At 38.5% G+C, this 17,464-nt stretch overlaps 1 protein-coding gene across 7 annotated transcripts in view; it reads left to right on the plus strand.

Annotated features, from left to right (window-relative positions):
- The window catches only part of TRPS1 (transcriptional repressor GATA binding 1), a 216,033-nt gene that overhangs the window by 37,232 nt on the left and 161,337 nt on the right, over positions 1-17,464 (plus strand). For 4 of the 7 annotated variants that reach the window (XM_071803843.1, XM_065831818.2, XM_065831823.2 and 1 more), the window contains 2 exons: positions 2,199-2,357; positions 5,375-6,303. In XM_071803843.1, the coding sequence (XP_071659944.1) occupies positions 2,321-2,357; positions 5,375-6,303 (966 nt within the window). In that variant the 5' untranslated portion in view covers positions 2,199-2,320. The remainder of the gene's footprint in view (positions 1-2,198; positions 2,358-5,374; positions 6,304-17,464) is intronic. The other 3 variants (XM_071803846.1, XM_065831821.2, XM_065831820.2) reach the window with 2 other exon arrangements.

Consider the following 17,464-nt stretch of genomic DNA (forward strand, 5'->3'; position numbering starts at 1 on the left):
TGTTTTGTGCTTTTTTTTTTTTTTTTTTTTTTTCTGTGAAAGAGAAAATAAAAAAAAGAAAGAGAAATTAAAACCACAGCAGTATTTTCCCATGCGGCTATAGAGAGTATCCTGCGATCTCACATGATGGTTTGTCCTGGTGGGGCGGAGTGTGGGAAGGTGTCAAAATATGTCTCTCCATTTTTATTTTTTTTTTCTTAAAAGAGAAAGCCAGATGAGTGCCAAAAGCCCTGTTCTCTTCTCTAGCCCTGCAGTAACAAACTACATGAGTGTATGTTATTAAGATGATAAGATTAAATTTCTAGCTACTAACATGCTATCACAACAGCAAAGGGGGGAAAAAAGATCTTGAAAAAATTATGAAAATTAGTCTGACGGTCTCCTTTTAATAATAAGATGACTCCCAACCCCAACAGACAGTGTAGGCTGGAATTCCACAGGGCTTTTTTGTGGTCCTGATGATTTTAATAATACTTTGTGCTATGTAGCACCTTTCATTAGAGGATCACAAAGTGCTTTACAGTCACTAATTAATTAAGCCTCACAACACTCCTGTGAGATAGGTAAGTATTAGACATATATTAAGCTGAGACACTGAGAGTTAATGATTTTTTTGCTGCATTATTCTGGCAAAATGATTGATGTTTAAGCGCCGTATGTGCATTATATGTCTGTGTGTGGGTGTGTAATATATATGAGTGTTAAAAGTATTAATTTTACTATCCCTTAACAAAGAGGTCCTACTTGAACCTGTTGAATATAAATGCATATTTTCGTTTAACTTCTTGTTGCTGCAGCATATTGACTGATCCCAGTCTTCATAGACCCTTGACTCAGTTTGCTCTTCATCTGTTTGTGCATCTACTTGTACAAAGATTAGTCAGTGGCATCTCACAAAATTCTGACATTTTTCTAAAGGTATTATTCTGTTAAAAAGAGCGTATGACTAAAACTAACCTAAACCTGCAGCCCAGGCACAACCATACTGTTGCAATAGGCTTTGATGACAAGTCATCACATTCAATAAAAGTAATGAGCAACAACAATGACCTATTGCAGGAGCTGATGATCAGCAGGTAATTAGCCATTATCTTCACCATGCATGAGAAACTATTGATTAATAGAATTTGCTTTTTCTTTCTATTTTTTAAAAGAAACACAGTAGTCACTATGATAATTCATTATCCTGAATTACAAACTGATTTTAGCATTAGTTTCCAATTTTGCCTTCAGGGATAAACTGGTGTGAGCGATTGTTAAACACAAAAGTCTGTTTCTTGCAGATGCATGAATTGTGTAAAGTAGCCTTAGCTGGTTTTAAAGGAAACTATATATGACTGTTAGTATTATTTCCACTTTAAAATAACTGATGGTGATCATATCAGGTAGAAAAAAAAACCCCAACAAACTACACGGTTTAAAGGTAATTTCAGTGTAATGAAAATAAGATACTAAACCCTGGATTACAGAGTCCAAAGACAAGTTCTGCAGCTTGGACTTTATCCAGATTTCCCTCAGCTTGAGAAGTCTTTTCATTCACATCAGGCTTAGTAATTCTTTTATTTTGGGAAGATCACCATTTCCAGTGACAAAAAGGTAATTCAGTCCCAATGACTGTTCATCACTTGGCCTCTTTGCTGACAGCCAACAAACGTGCTTATTATTGTGATGGCATTTTTGAGATGTGGATAGTTGCCCACTTAAAGTAACACCACTAAATTCTTTTCAAGTGAGACACAAGGCAGCCAGCAGATGATAACTTGCAATTGCTGATGGCAGAGCCTGGATATGAACCAATTCCTTTATCCCTCCCATTAGGCCAGACCAATTACGATGCACAATACCTGTTCATAATATGTGAATTTTTAAGGCACTTTTATTGTTTTACAGCATATATTCAGCTCATTTTCAACACATACTTGTTTTAAACTTGCTTTTTGGTGAACGTCACCTCTAAGATAATTTTTTCTCTGTGTGTGTGTGTATGTGTGTGTGTGCAAGAGCGTGTGTGTCTGAGGAGAAGAAGGCAGCTATGGGAATTCTTGTGCTTGACAGTAGAGAACAGCAGCCACTGTTTGTATAGGGCCCACTAATAGACACATGTGAAAGTACAATAGGCGTAATAATGTTTTTAAGTAAAAACCATATTTTGAATGCATAATTTAGGAAGGAAAACCTTTTTTTGTTTTGTTTTGCAGATATACAGATCAGCTCTCAAAATGTCTTCTGTGTCTTCCGTGCATCTTCTAAGACAATTGCATTAGCCCGCCTGCTAGTTGACTAATAGAATTAATAATTGTAAAAAGCACTCTAAAGCCACATGCCTTATGAAGTCAATGCTGGGTATGATTTTACAAGTATGTGATCCATTTTTTCAAGTGAAATTGTTAACTGAAAGCGTTCTTGGCACACAATAAAACATGGTGCAATCTGTTACTTGTCTTAGAGATAATAATTTCAGAGTGGCTATATTGTTTCTATATCTAACTTATGACTTGCTAGGGGATGGTTTCTTCAGTTTAGGAGTATTGCAAATGTAGTTTTATTTACATAATATGTCTCTGAAAAATGATAGTGGTGGAATTTCAGTGACAAAAAAAATACCACGTCTTTTCTTACCATCCCCTTGAGTGGATATCAAACGAATAAATGACAAATGATTTTTCTAAAGCTAAAAGAAAAAAAAGAGGGGAAAATACTTCAAAATTCTACGTAAAGTTTTGATATTTGAATCGATGTTATCTTCTTTCTTTTCTTTCTCCAAGTGTAGAATGCTGCATGCAAAAGCTCCATGAGGCAAATATGTCCTCTCCCCCCTCTTAACACACGGACTCACAGATATGTCAGGAAAATATGAACCAAACTATCTAGATCTGGAGTACTGTCTAGTTAGCCTGTATACAGTCCAGATTTTTCTTTTCTTTGCTTTATAGGGATATTTTTTTTCTGTTCTTTTCTCTGAGTCTCTTCTGTCAGTTGCCACGAAGATAGCAAAATCTCTAAACTTTCCTTATCTGCCAAAAATATCTGTAACAAAAACAATTTAAAACATTGCATTTAGTCTTGTTTAATTTTGACTCAGGTAACAGTCACGATGTTTACTTTCTCAATTTCTGATTTTTCTTTGCTGCCTAGTCAGGACTCCTTTCTCTGTCCTCTTGACTGTCATGAATTACATTTAAACAGAACTTATTTTAGAGATGGTTTGAGATGTGTAACCAGAAGAAAAATACAGACTTAGCTGAACACCTACCAGAGTTGCTCACCGCATTTTTAGAGTGCATTAACCAAGAGCATTCTTGAAGTCCCATAGAGAAGCAGTAATGCTAAAAGGCTGAGGACTATCTTTTAGATTGAATCATATATGTTAGTATGTTGTTTTAGTAGATGGAGTCTGTACTGCAGTAGTTCACTTACAACAGGAAATCTTTCCTTTCTCTTAGTTCTGAGCGACTTCATGGTTCACAAGTTATCAGGGGAAAAAAAACAGTAAAATTCAGTGCATACATATCCCAGTAGGTGTGGTTGACATTAAAGAGAAGACACTTAGTTCCCAAGCATGTGTGTCTTCTCCAGTAAAACATCACAGTAGGCATTTAAGAAACCTATTAAGACCACACCGAGTGTCAAAATTTCTGTAACACGAGCTGGCATTCTGTGTGAAAGCCGTCTCGCTGTAGCCCATGCTGCCTGGGGATCTGCTCAACCACAAAGACAACAGAGCCAGCCCAAGACACAAGTTGAACACTTCCCCTAAGAAGTTGTCTGTTTTTATCAACATAGCATACAGTGCCCTTTCATGTGGAGCAGATGTAAATAAGAGGATGTACAGATGCCTGTTCTTTTATTTTTAACCTCCGTCCCCAGCCGTACTTCTCAAAGTACTGTTTTTGAGAAAGTTGTCTGCGGCTTTTAAAGGTCTGGATCCAGGACTATTTGGAGTGCATCAGTGCTGCTCCCAGAATTGCCAGGTGGTCCTTCCTTTGCAGAGCAATACGTATTTCTAGTGCCTCTGCAGGCCCTGGCTGTGGCTGGCCTGGGAATGGGGGCTCAGGCTTGAGTCTGGAGCTCACATCTCGTGTGTGGTACTGCAGGCTGCTGCCACCGGCCCACACGCAATGTGGCAAAGAGAAACATCCATCATTGTATGCAGTGTTGGCAAAGATAAGAGCACAGAAAAAATTGTAGCACATCTGTCTTCTGCCCATAGCTAGCATGTGAACACAAATGGATCAAACCAGCTGGTGATGAATATCAAATCCAGAACCATGCAGCGGAGAGTGCAAGGAAGTTTCATATATATATTTCCTCTAAGTAAGCTGGGGAAACTGAAGATACGTAGCGGATGAGGAATTTGGTTTACTACCTGCATAGTCTGATTATTTGTTTTTCCAGAATCTCCCCTGTTCAGCTAGCAGCTAACTGATCGGTGGCAGACTCCTTCTTTCTGTCTGATTCTTATTGCTGTCTCGTCTGAGCTTTCTTAAATGGATCCTGACAGTCTGCTTGCAGATTTAGCAATAGTGGCTGTGTCTGCAAGGAGAGCTGAGCAAAGGAAGGTTCAGCTGTTTAGATCCATGTGGATTCCAGGTGTTTTTAGGGTAGATCCCGACCCAGCCACACAGCAATGTCAAACGTCTGGATCCAGGCCTGTAAAATTTTATTGACAATGGGTTTCCTAATAAAGTTAGTTTCTCTTTGTTTGGCAAATAGAACTAATTACATGAATAATGGACTGTGGGGCCAGACTCTAGAATATCCATATAATCCTGTTTGAAGTTTATGGGCAGTAAGAGGGGGAGCTTTTGCTATAGAGAAGCTGATACCTGCTTAGGAAAAATACTTTCTCTGAAACCTCAAGTTACTTACTCTCCTAAATCTGTTTCCTTCCTAATAACTTGTTTAAGTTCTCCTGATAATGTCTTTTAGGTGTATTTTTGCAAAGCTACATTATATATAGTTGTACATTGTATGAACTGTAAGAGTTTACTTTCCCCCTTAGTTTTTTAAGATGATCTTAAAGTAAGTGTTCATTTAAAATTATTTCTGCCAGACCATTATCTTCCAAAAAGATAATGAAACCTGTAATTCACTCAGTCTGATGGCAGTGTGTTTTTAGCCTTTAAAGTTGTCTTTTTAGTTAAGTTCAGTCTCAGTGTGATCATTTTTTTAAATGTAATATTCCAGTTTTCTGCATTTACTAAAAACCTGTTTGACAAAAATTTTCTGAAAAGTTGATGTATTCATGTAGTTCAGATTGCTTTAAAAAGTGCCAGTTTAAAATCTATTGTATATCTTGAATAATTCTATAGGGTTTTATGCCTTCTTTTTTTTTTTCTCTTTTTTTTTTTTTTCCTTTCTTTTTCTGTGGTAGATATGGTCCGGAAAAAGAACCCCCCTCTAAGAAACGTTGCTAGTGAAGGTGAGGTACAGACCCTTGAGTCTACAGGTACTGAAAGTGAAGAGTGTGGAAGGAAAAAAGAATTTTCCGCAGAGCAGATGCAAGAAAACACTGACCAGGGTGATGCGGCAGAGTTAAATAACAAGGAGGAACTTTGCACGCATGTCCAAGAGCCATCTTCCAGCATTAAAAAGGACTTGAAAAGCTCAGTGCTGAGTGAAAAGGCTGGCTTCAATTATGAAAGCCACAATAAGGGAGGAAATGTTCCATCCTTCCCTCATGATGAGGTGACAGACAGAAATATGCTGGCTTTCTCATCTCCAGCTGTTGGGGGAATCTGTGAGCCCTTGAAGTCTCCTCAAAAATCAGATGCAGATGACACCCAAGATGTGGTCTGTACGCCGTCAGGAGATGCAGCGGAGACAAATGAGGAGCATCAGATGTCGCCAAAAGCTTCAGATGAAACAGTGCAAGTGCAAAGTGGTCAAACTGATGGCCAAGGCTCAAGCCCGGTCCCCATGGCCTCAAAAAACCCACAAGTGCCTTCAGATGGGGGTTTAAGGCTGAACAAATCTAAAGCAGATTTGTTGGTAAATGATAACCCCGATACGGCGCCTCTGTCTCCAGAGCTTCAGGACTTCAAATGCAACATCTGTGGATACGGTTACTACGGGAACGACCCCACAGATCTCATCAAACACTTCCGCAAGTACCACCTAGGACTGCACAACCGCACCAGGCAGGATGCTGAGCTCGACACTAAAATTTTGGCTCTCCACAACATGGTGCAATTCAGCCACTCCAAAGACTTCCAGAAAGTCAACCGCACTGTGCTTTCAGGAGTGCTGCAGGACATCAATTCCCAGAGGCCTGTCATGTTAAATGGGACTTACGATGTGCAGGTTTGTATTTTCCCAGCCTCCCCGCTTCTTCTAACTGCCTTCTCCACTGCAAAGTCAGTTATTTGCAAAGCCTTTCCTACCTACGCAATTAAAGTATTTCATATAACCTACTTAAGCCTTAAGAACTGTTTTGGTCTATTTTAGCCAGGCTTTCTGCAGGTCTGATGAGCATCTTGTTCAGTGGAGGAGTATTTGGCTTTTTGACCAGTGATATTTATATGTACGATTTAATCATTCTGGTAATCAATAGCAAAAGATCTTATTCAGCAAACAAGCAAATTGCTGAACTGTTAATCATATCTGAAGGATTTGCTGTCACAGAAAGAAAAGAGCAAATGATAATGAAAAGTAACAACCAGAGAGACAAAAGACAGCAGCTGGAAGTTAAAAATGTAATCCTAAATTATCAACTGCTGGGAGTCAAGATTTGGCTTATTGGTTCTTTATTAAGATAAAATACATGGCAAGTCTTGGCAACTCTAAAGTTGCCTAGTGCTAGAAACACAGGATACACAATGGGTATTTAAAACATTTCAAAAAGTAGCAGTAATCCATACTTCACGTTAGTGAGCGTGCAAGGAAAGGACTTTTGCCGCAGTCATTTTCTCATTTAGTTGGAGCAGGGAAAAAACTACAGATACTGATGTAAAAAAAAAAAAAAATCTTATTTTTACTATGAAAGAGTGAATGCAAAAGCTTTTTCATGGAGTCTCAGTTTCTAGTCAGCTAATACTTGATTAGCTTTTAAAAAATGATGCTCCTTTAAAAAAAAAATCCTCTTGTGACTGAGCTGAGAGATGCGGTAAGATATCTCAATGTCCTATGATATAAAAATTCAGATTTTAAGAAAAAACCCCAAGTAACAAAGTTTCTATACAAAGCGAGTTCAAATATCCATCCAATTTCAAGTGTATGTTTGCATAGGACTTGATGTGCGAGATGGTAGTTATCACCAGACAAAATTCAGGGTATGTTAAAATAAAAAGGTAGAAGGTGGGAAACATTTAATAATGCTTGCAGAGACGGTAGCTACAGGAAAGAAATTTTGCAAAACATGTTAAGGTGGCTAATGTCTAACTTCAAGTACAAAGCCGAAACCGGAACACAAGTCAGGAACTTGAAGCTTTTTAAGTGATTCAAACTTTTCCTCTTCTTTTCAGAAACTCTACAACTTTTCTTGTGGAGCAGCAAATCAAACTAAGGTTTTTAACATGAGTAAAAGCTGCAATCTTTGAACTGCTGTCTTATTAAAAGATCACTGCCTTGTGTCAGACGCTCTCTCCTGTCTAACTGTGATTAGAAAGCAAATATGTGATTTAGTTAAAAGAAGTTAGAAATGAATAATGTCAGAATGTGAAATGATGGTTTATAATTAGCACATAGTATGATGTTAATACCTGGATTTCCTGCTATAGTTTCAGTTTGCTGACTCCGGGGACAGCATCTTAGAGCAACTGATCCATGCTGTCAGGAAGACATTCAAACTGGAACAGCTCAGGCATACAGTATAGAGGAATTTGAGTTTCTAAACACACTTTCATTTCCTCCAAACAATTGTTTCGTTAGGTCCTTAGTTATTTATAGGAAAGTTTATGCTTGATTAGAATGAGCTGGACACTTTTCCTATGCAGTGCTTTCAGAAATAAAACAGATGTGCGAGCTATCTGAGTTTGAACTGATAGAAGCAGAAATAAAACAGCTGAACCTAGGCTATACTTGTCTACTAAACTCTGGCAGTAAGATACTGCAGGGGAGACAAAAAGCGGTAGGAAACAGCACATAGATAATCTCCTTAAGATCAGTCTTTTCTCAGACGAAAAACGTTTTCCAAAATAGAACAGACAGCCTATACAATGTTGGCAATTTATTTTAAAGAAAAAAAATTGGATCTGGAAACTTAATTTTTAAGAGTGCTAATTTTCCCTGCCCAATTTGGGAAGAGAAGATTAAATAAGGTTTTGTGCCAAATGCCATACTTCATCACTTGCACATGCACCAGATGTTGATCCAGAACATGTCAGAAGATAAGTAACTGATTAATATTTTTATGCTTTCTTCTCCCCCACTTGCAATACAGAGCAGCTTTTCGAGATTCATAAACAGAGTAGAACAACGTTTGAAAATCCCCTTTTCACCCACACATGTTTATATTGCTACTATGTCCATTTTGGAGGGGATTTTTCTCAGGCATCTGAGTGGCTGGCGTCTCCTCCTGCAACAAGGGAGCATATAGATTGGAGCTCTCATTAAAGTTGGTTTAGTCAAACTCCTCTGTAACACAGAGAGGGAACTGAATCTGAATAATTGGTTCATCTAAACAATATTGTTTTGTATAGGTACTGGGCTAAAAGAAAAGAATCCCTTTGTAATTAACTTGAAATAGTAATGGACTGGGCTTAAGGTCTGATTTATTGATCCTCTTGCATTTGACAAACCATTCTGTTGTAGCTGGGGTGGAAGTTATCGATGGATTTATGGTCACAGTCCAGGGAGCTGGGTGCAGAAGCCAGTGATGAGTGACTTTGATCTAGCTCACAGTGGTCAGTTGAAGACCACGATATATGAAGATTTGTAGTAGTGAGGGATGCTGTTGAGCCCTGTAGTTTGCAGTTGCAATAAAAGCAAAGACAAAGCAATGGAAAAATGTCTGAGTGCAGAAAAAAACCCAGTATCTGCTGTCCCATCTGCAGAAAGGTAGGGATGTGGTCCCCTTGCCTAGGACTTGGAAGAAAGAAATCAAATGCATTTTTGGACTTATACCACAGAAGTGAAGTCTGTCCTAGAAAACTTAACTTCCCCCTCCCCAAATAAAACAGCCCATCCCAAGCCTAAACCCAGTTTTTAGGACTGGTTTGTTTTTGTGGCTTTTTTCTTTTTTTTTAGTTTCTTTTTTTAATTGCAGTCAGCAAAATGGTAGGGATACACATTTGGCTTCAGATCCAGGTATGCAAATGTTGGGAATGTGTTTTGACTGTGTTTTGTAGTACCTAAAGAGAATTTGTCTGGGAACTGTGTAAATAATCCAAGCTTTCTGGCCTTGCTACTGTGTAGATTTTTACTTGATTTGAATATTTAATCCAGCAAGATTCCTTTGTCTTCTTTGAAAATGTGATTTTGTTTTGAAAATCTCCTGAACTCCTTGTTCCCATTTTATTCCTCAGAGGTTTTTGGTTCATTGAGTTGTAATAAATTCCATAGGATTGGGTAAAATCACTGAGCTGTTTCTGGGAGATTAACTTTCTTGCCAGTATGGATTTCAGATGCTAGCACATCTCTGAATTCCCAGAGAATGTGTTAATCAGCTTTATTGCTTTTATCAGAATAATTTTTGAAGTGAGTTCAATGTACCAGCTTTTGCTGATGCCCCTCATTACGTTTTCTTCACATTTAGCTAATTGATCAATCTCTACAGGCAGCTTTATCTTGCTGCCTTTATTTTAGCCTATGTATGGCTTTGCAGACATGCTTAGAGCAGTAGACATTGGACTGGATCTAAAGGCTTCACTTAAAATAAATTTCAGGTGACTAAGTTAACAGCTATGATGCTGAAAACCATTGCTTTGCTCCTGTATGATTAAATCTCCCTCTGTGTTTGATCTAATGGCTCTTTAATGTATATAGAAAGGTCTGGAGACAGGCAGGTTGCTCACAAGTAGGCAGGAGTCTTTTTTCCATTCCCAGATTTCTTATGAGTAGTGAGTGGGACAGCTTCAACAGAAAGGTGGGAGAATACTGTCTTCCACTTACCAGCTTCTAGCTGAGGGGTAGGACATTGCCCAGCGAGGGAGAAGAAGTGGGCTTGGATCCCCTCTGACTGAGCAAGGAAAGGAGCCTACTTTTCCTGTTTCCTGAACAAGTGTTCAAGCCATTAGGCTATTGTCTAAAAGGGAGCGTGACCCCATTTCCTGATACGTTTTAAAAGAAAACAGTATCCCTCAAAGAAAGGGGAGAAATGTCTGCATTCAGGTGAGGGTTTCAGATGGCATGTCCCAAGGGAGAGGGTATTCATGTGGCCCTGAATAAAGACATAATGCAGTGCTCAGCATTTCTTGCGGTTGACTCCAGGCAGCTTCACATTGTCTGTGCTACCTTTGAGGAGCTTCCTGCTCAGCATGGCCCTGGTTATTGTCACGGATCTACCTCCTCTTATGTTCAGCCACTGAAGAGATTCAGGCTCCTGGCTGAAAGTACTAAAAAGTGATTGTTTTTTTTTAACCCAACCCTCTAATTTTGATTGCTTCATGATTTTCGGTATTAGACTGCCATGTAAGATGACAAATTTCTGAAAAGCCACGGACTGATAAAAGCCATCCAGTAGTTTCTTGTTCGTATTTCAATGAACCTAGAAAAAAAAAAAAGACCTTCTCTAACTACCCCACAGATGAATGAGAGATTGATGTTGGATTTTTTTCTTTCATGGTTCCAGACATCCAATGTTACGAGTTGTCCTATATCACTCAGCCTAATCCTTTGTCATATGTGAATATGGGTGACAGTTAGGTTATGGTTGGACTCGATGATCCTGAGGGTCTCTTCCAACCAAAATGATTCTATGACAACTTTTCCAGGATTTTCACAGCACCTGAGAGCCCTTCTGGATGTGGAGCTGCCAAGCTGCTCAGCACCCTAGAAAATGACAGAAGTGCTCATGCATGCAGAGTGTGTAAAGCTCTTTTATCTCCTTTATAAATCAATCGTGAGCTCCATGTTCCTACACAAAGTTATGTATGTGTGTTTTTGAGAGTTCTGGATTTCAATATATCAAATCTGGCAGCTTTTCTGTTCTCACATTAGAAGTGTGTGACTAGTAATTTAACTTATAATTAAAGTCTGGTCTAACTAGGATTCAGCTGAATGACAAACAGTGGTTTTATTATTAGTAGCTTCTGCTTTTTATCCTCCACTCTCATATTAGCAGTTTGATTGAATATGAAGCTGTGAAGGTAAAACTAAAATAGCTGTAGGGGGTCTGTAAGGGTACAGATGTTATCAACATCTCTTCTCATGTTAAAGGGTTTCGTCTACATTTTTGGTGGTTTTGGCAAAGGGATTCTTGCAGAGATGCTGATAATCTAAATTGGAGACATGAAAAAGCACAGCATTTACTTCTGTGTTAGTGACAAATCGAGACTTCTTAAAGTTCAACTTTGCCACCAGGTGGGCTTCCTACGAGATGATATGGATACATAACTAGTCGATGTGAGTAAATGAAAACGTGTGTGAATGAATTTCATTTTCCTCACACTCTTAGACAAATGGATCCAAATTTTGTATTGTTGGTCTAAGTGACTTTAGCTCCATTGTCCATAAAATAGAAATTAGATCTAAATAAATTGACCAACTATTGCTTGGACTAGATGGTGCCATGCTAGATCTTGAAGAGTGTGCTAGAACAGAACTTCCATGAAGCTGTGATGTCCTAGAAAGCCCATTTAATCTGTCAGCTGCGTTGTGGACTCTTCCTGGGGACCTCCCTGTTTGAACTGAAGGCTGTCAAGCTATCTCTGGGGTGTTGCACCTGCATGTGTGCATACCTGTGTATTTTCAATCTTATTTCTGGGTCATGATCAAGCTTGGAGACTGCCTTGCACACCGGGTCACATCTCATGAACACGGGAGTCAGGCATCTCTTTTAAACCACAGACATGAAAAATAAATGGTGGCAGGTGGAGAAAAGTTCGGTGGCAAAACACACATATATACACGTTCATATGCATGTGCTTGTGTGTATGTGTATATATATGTACATATTTTTCTCATATATGTGCATACACATATATGTGACAAAGCATGTCTGGTCTTGTAGGCATCCAAATTCCATTGACTGTAGATAAGAAGTAATGATATATACTATTCTATGGAGTTGAGAAGTTTTTTATATCCTTTCTTTGGAGACATTAGCAAGTTTACTATTCAGAATGATATGCAGTGATTTACTGCATGTCAGCTGCTAAACAGTAAATGCCTGGGAACATTCACTTGCTCTGTGACAGAAATGAGCTATTTCAGCCTTGTTTCAGTGTGAAATAGTCTACCCTCAAATTAGAGCGTTCAGATGGGCAGTTTCTCTGGAACAACTGATGTGATGTATATTCACAGCCTTCAAGGCGAAGTTGTTTATGTGTTAATATTCCTCATCTCTATGCCAGGAATATCTGGTAGTGTTTGAAGATGGGTTAATGAAGAAAGTTGGTGAGACTAGTAACAGTCACGGATATATTTAAAGATATAAACTGCTAAGCTAGCCCACAGAAATGATGAGAGCTCAAAAAATAAAGTTACTGGGGAAAAAAGAAAGCAGCAGTTTTCTTCTGGTGTAAATCAGTGCAAGTTTGTCTCAAAGTCTGTGAGGCTGTGTGAGTGTACAGTAGCCAAGGAAATGTCTGGTAATTTTGTCTATACAGAGAAAGAATAGAAGGGATGGTGCTTCTTTTAGGTGCTAGATGTTAGTCTACTGGTGTTAGCGAGCAAATGAGTCTTGATTCTGTGTTCCTTACTTGTGTTGGTTTTGCACATCTGGTCTCCTGACCTTAATATAAGTCCTGTTATTGTTCTGTCACAGTCTTTGTTTAAAAAATACCTTTTAAATTATTATGTCAAAAACTCTACTGGCTTCAATAGCAACAGAATAAATCTTGAGAAGAATATGCTCATCTTGAATGAATGTGACCCGTTTGCTTTCTTGTTTTGCTAAGTACGAATAGCCCAGAAAGCTAGGAGTTTGCCCTCAGTCTTTGCCTCCCTTGTGCAACATAGTTCTGTCTACCAATAAATTAATCAAAGTATGGTAAATAGTTTTAAGAATATACTCTGAAGATTCTCCTAGTTTTATATGCAGAGAACAAGCGAGTGAAGAGGGAATGAGTTCTTCACAGTGGAGGTTAGAGAACTGGGTGGTGTTACACAAACTTGCATGAAAGCCAGGAATCTGTTCTGGCCTGCACAACATGAAGAACTTCATAAATGTGGGATGGTTAAAATGTTCTGGATGCTATATTGCACAAAGCAAATGAATAAACAAGAGCATTAGAAAATATTTTAGGATTAGAAGATTAAGAGTAATTGGCAAAGGCAGACTGGATGGCTCGGAAGATTGGTAAGGGACCTGGAGCCTTTCACCTCCTGATTAGCCAAAGATGTAACCCAGCTAATCAAAAAAAGATTTATTAACATTTGTTGTTCCAATGCAGATGGTTGGTCTAGTTTCTAATCAGCTGCAGAAGAGGCCAGGGGTCAAAGACAGCTTTGTTCTGTGCATGTGAACCTTGAGGCTGAATCTGTTACCTGGATGTAGGTCACTGGTTTCTGCTGGTAGAATTTTGTTCGTAAAACATATGATTACAGGAGCTGGCAGACTTTGTCTTCCTTGGTAATTGTATTTATTTTCTGTAAGCAGTGTTTTTAAACTGTTTTGGTGTACAAAGGTTTAAGATTGAACTTCAAAAAGGAGGTGGGAGAATAGAGTAGGGTAGCATTTGGATCAAGGGCAGATTAAATTTTAAAAAAATATATCTCCTCTTGCCTGAGTCCATCTATTCCATGAAGTCATTGGTTTTGGTCTGACTAATTAAGGTAACATAGACATATCTGTTGGAAACAAATAGTGCAATTACACAGCTTTGTTGAAGTACTTGCCAACATGCTTTAGAAAGTACATCTTGAAACACTGTCAATTATAGTGTTATCTTTTCTCCTCTTTCTGGCTATTTTTGGAAATGTGCGTGGTGTGTGAGAGGTAGCTTAGTTGTCTTAATAAATGAACTTCAATCTTTGTGATAAAAAACTAGGAGACTGGGAAAGAATTTATAATTTTCCCTATTAATGAACAAATTTAATAATTAAGAGTTTTGAGTTTCAGGGAGTCTTATTGTGAAATATATTTCAGTTTAATCCAAGACTGAGACATTGCTTTGAAGAGCAAATTTGAAGGATATCAGTGCAACCATCTCAAGTGCAATAATGGAGAATCCATTCTAATAGCTGTCGTCCTCTATAATAATAATAATACCAACTACATTACCATAATTGAGGTGCTATGGGAGTAACTGGTAGTCCCAAGGTCTTGTAAGAAAATGACAGTGAAAGAAAGAACTAAATTACGTTTCCCCAGTCCAAACAGATGCCTTGTACATTAGATTCCCTTTAAAAACAGAATGATGGATTCTTTTCTTCTCTGCTTATTGAAGGGACTGTTGATATATAGGTGTTCTTACATTTCCAGAGCAAGCTGTGCCTGTACTTGTGACTGCCACTAGTTACGTCAACTGGCAGTTTGGACTCAATTGCTGTAATAGAATTGCCAAATTTTAGCATTGCTTTTGTTTAGCTTCTTCTGCTTTACGTTGGGGAAGAGTGCCTAGTTCAGAAAGTGTAACTTTGCCAGGGCAAGGCAGGAAACTAGGTTTTGCTGGGATCAGAGTGAAACAGGGGAATAAATAAATACTAGAAGGTATCACTTCTGATACCACACGGAAATGTTAATATTGATTTCTAAAGTATATATATTATTTTTTATTTTTATTACCTCCTCCCCACTTCCCTTTCCCCAGAAGGGAGGAGGTTAAGGACAATTACGTACACAGTAAAGGATTTTAGTGCCTGTAAATGGAGATACGAAATGTAACTGAGAAATCTGAAAATCAAGCCAAGACTTGAGCAGAGTGTATGAACCCAAATAGTTCTGCAAATGTATAGGCATTATCCAAATTTGGCTGGCTGAAAGCTGGAACAGCTTCAGTTTATACCATCACTTCAAGTGCTTCTCCCAACTTCTTTGCATGGAAGCCAGTTTCTTCAGTTCTCTTTACCTGATGACACCCAAGGAGTCTTTCAGTGGGTTTTGTTATGCATGAAAAATGGCTTTTGAGTGTAATAACATTAAAGATGGCCCTGTGTTACCTTTCACGTAGATGCTCTCCTAATAGGATGCATTATTTTGAATTGTGGCAGAGTAGTCAAGGAAATGTCAGCTGAATAATTGGTAATCAATTACATTCCAGTGCTGTAAAGATCATGTTTGTCTTCCCCCCACATTGCAACAGGTTAGCACAAATAGTATGAGAATACTTAGTTCTATTTTATCCTCTTGTAATGTGGAGAAGAATGTATTAGCATGGAACACAAATTTGCTGTGTAGGCCACTAAGCAGGATTAGCACAAGTTACAGAAATGTCATTTACAGTCCGTTGTATAAAATGCTAGTATGAAGAATATGTTTTTCCAGTGTTCAGAAATAAAAGTAATTGGCAATGAACAGCAGCTGGGATTTTTGTCACTCACAATTTCTAACTGGTGTCTACAGAGCATCTACAAAACAGGTTTGTTATCTGTAGACTCTGTGAATGGACAGCTGAGAGTAGTGGATGTATTTACCCATTACAGCCACTTACGGTAAAGCATTTTGGCCAGTTTTTCTACGCATGTGTAGAAAAAACATAAGTATCTAATTGAATGAGCAAAACCAGATCACCTTGCAACTTATGTAATTGTGCAATGAACTGCTGTTATTTTCTGTTCACCATAATTCCATCAGTGCTTTCTTTAAGTTGTCTTTCAACACCACTGAGAATTTGAACACTGAAGTAATGCAGTGGATGGAGACCTGCAGTGCCAAATCCTGTGGAGCCAGCCCAAACCCCACTGTTGTCAGTGGATCAGGCTCAGCATGGCTTTGTCTCCAGTTCTTGCTCACCGTAAAAATGAATAAAACAAGATATCCTCTGCAGTATTGAAGAGATGTTAAAACATCCCTCTCCCAAAGAACCTCTTCAAAACCAAATTCATAACTTGGTACTAGAACTTGGAGCCCCAGTTCAAGTGAAAAAGTTATCACAGCTAAGTCCCAGCTATTGGGCTGCCCGACTCACCATTGCCTAATAAGATATGTTCCTAAACAAACAGAAAGCAATTTTCAGTTTATTTAAGAAAAGGTTTTAACCAGCACATGGGAATTGTGCTTTCTCTAAAAAAAAAAAAAAAAGATAAATAATTGGAGGCAGAATAGCAGCAGCTCATTATATCATGGTTTAGCAACTCATTGACCCACTATACATATTCAGTTCTGATGGTATACAAAGGAGAGCAGCTCATTGTATGAGCTAAATAGCTAAAAGGCATTTATATGCATTTAAAAATGTTTACATTTCATGCTCTCTGTATGTCTGAGTCTTTCCGTATGGTGTGATACCGAATGAGCAGTGATCACATGCTTTCTTTGTGGCACAGCTGTTGAGAAGGACAAGAAAAATAATTACAGCAGTTGCCTAATGCATTACAACAGAATCCTGCAGAAATGTAGTAATATACTTACTGATTGGGAGAACGGAAGTCAAACCCTGTATGGAAATTTTATATTCCCTGTAAGACATCTCTTGGCTGTAAAAATTGAGAATGTGGCACAAGGAAGTGTCCACCAATGTCCTTGATGTAGTGAAGTAGACTGGATGATGGCAAAGGAGTAGATATCTGTGGATTTCAGGTGTAAAGAGGAATTATCTTCTGGATGCTGTACACTGTCTACTATTCAGGAAAAGAAGTAGAGCGATGGTGACACATTTTTTGTCAGGAGATTCTCTGGCCTTCAAACCAGTCGTACAGGAGCAGCAAATCTGGCCCTGATGTCATGGCAGGTGTGGTGCACTCCTGGGAAGGGCCGGCCTGCCTGCTGTGAGAACACGGGATTTAATCACATAAGGCCTGGAAGCCTTGTTTCCTTCCTGCAGACCATTTTGCTCAGAGATCATGAGAACAGTTTAGCAGACCTACCTTTTTTTTTTTTTTTTTTTTTTAATTATTGATGTCATGGACTTGGGTGTGGTAGGTTTCTTTGCCACATGCCATTTTTCTACTGTAGTTTTTCCATCCTTGTTTGACTTAAATTGAGCTCTGTGCATGAGAGGAACAGAAGATTTCCTTGGAGAATGTCTGCATTGAGTAATGTTAAGAAAATCGCCTCTCTTTTCAGACATCAGCCACTACGGCTGTGTTACAAGGCGTCCTGGTGGATACTGGATACTCCTGTAGGAATGGTCATTATAAGAATTGGTCACACTCTGACCCAGCAAACTGAATTCATTATTTCAAATTTTTTTTTTTTTTCTCGTATTTGGAAAGCGATTTTCTTGGACTGGTAGGCATGGCTATGAATAAACATTTAACTGTA

Source organism: Patagioenas fasciata, chromosome 2, assembly GCF_037038585.1.
Source record: "Patagioenas fasciata isolate bPatFas1 chromosome 2, bPatFas1.hap1, whole genome shotgun sequence".
Lineage (NCBI taxonomy): Eukaryota > Metazoa > Chordata > Aves > Columbiformes > Columbidae > Patagioenas > Patagioenas fasciata.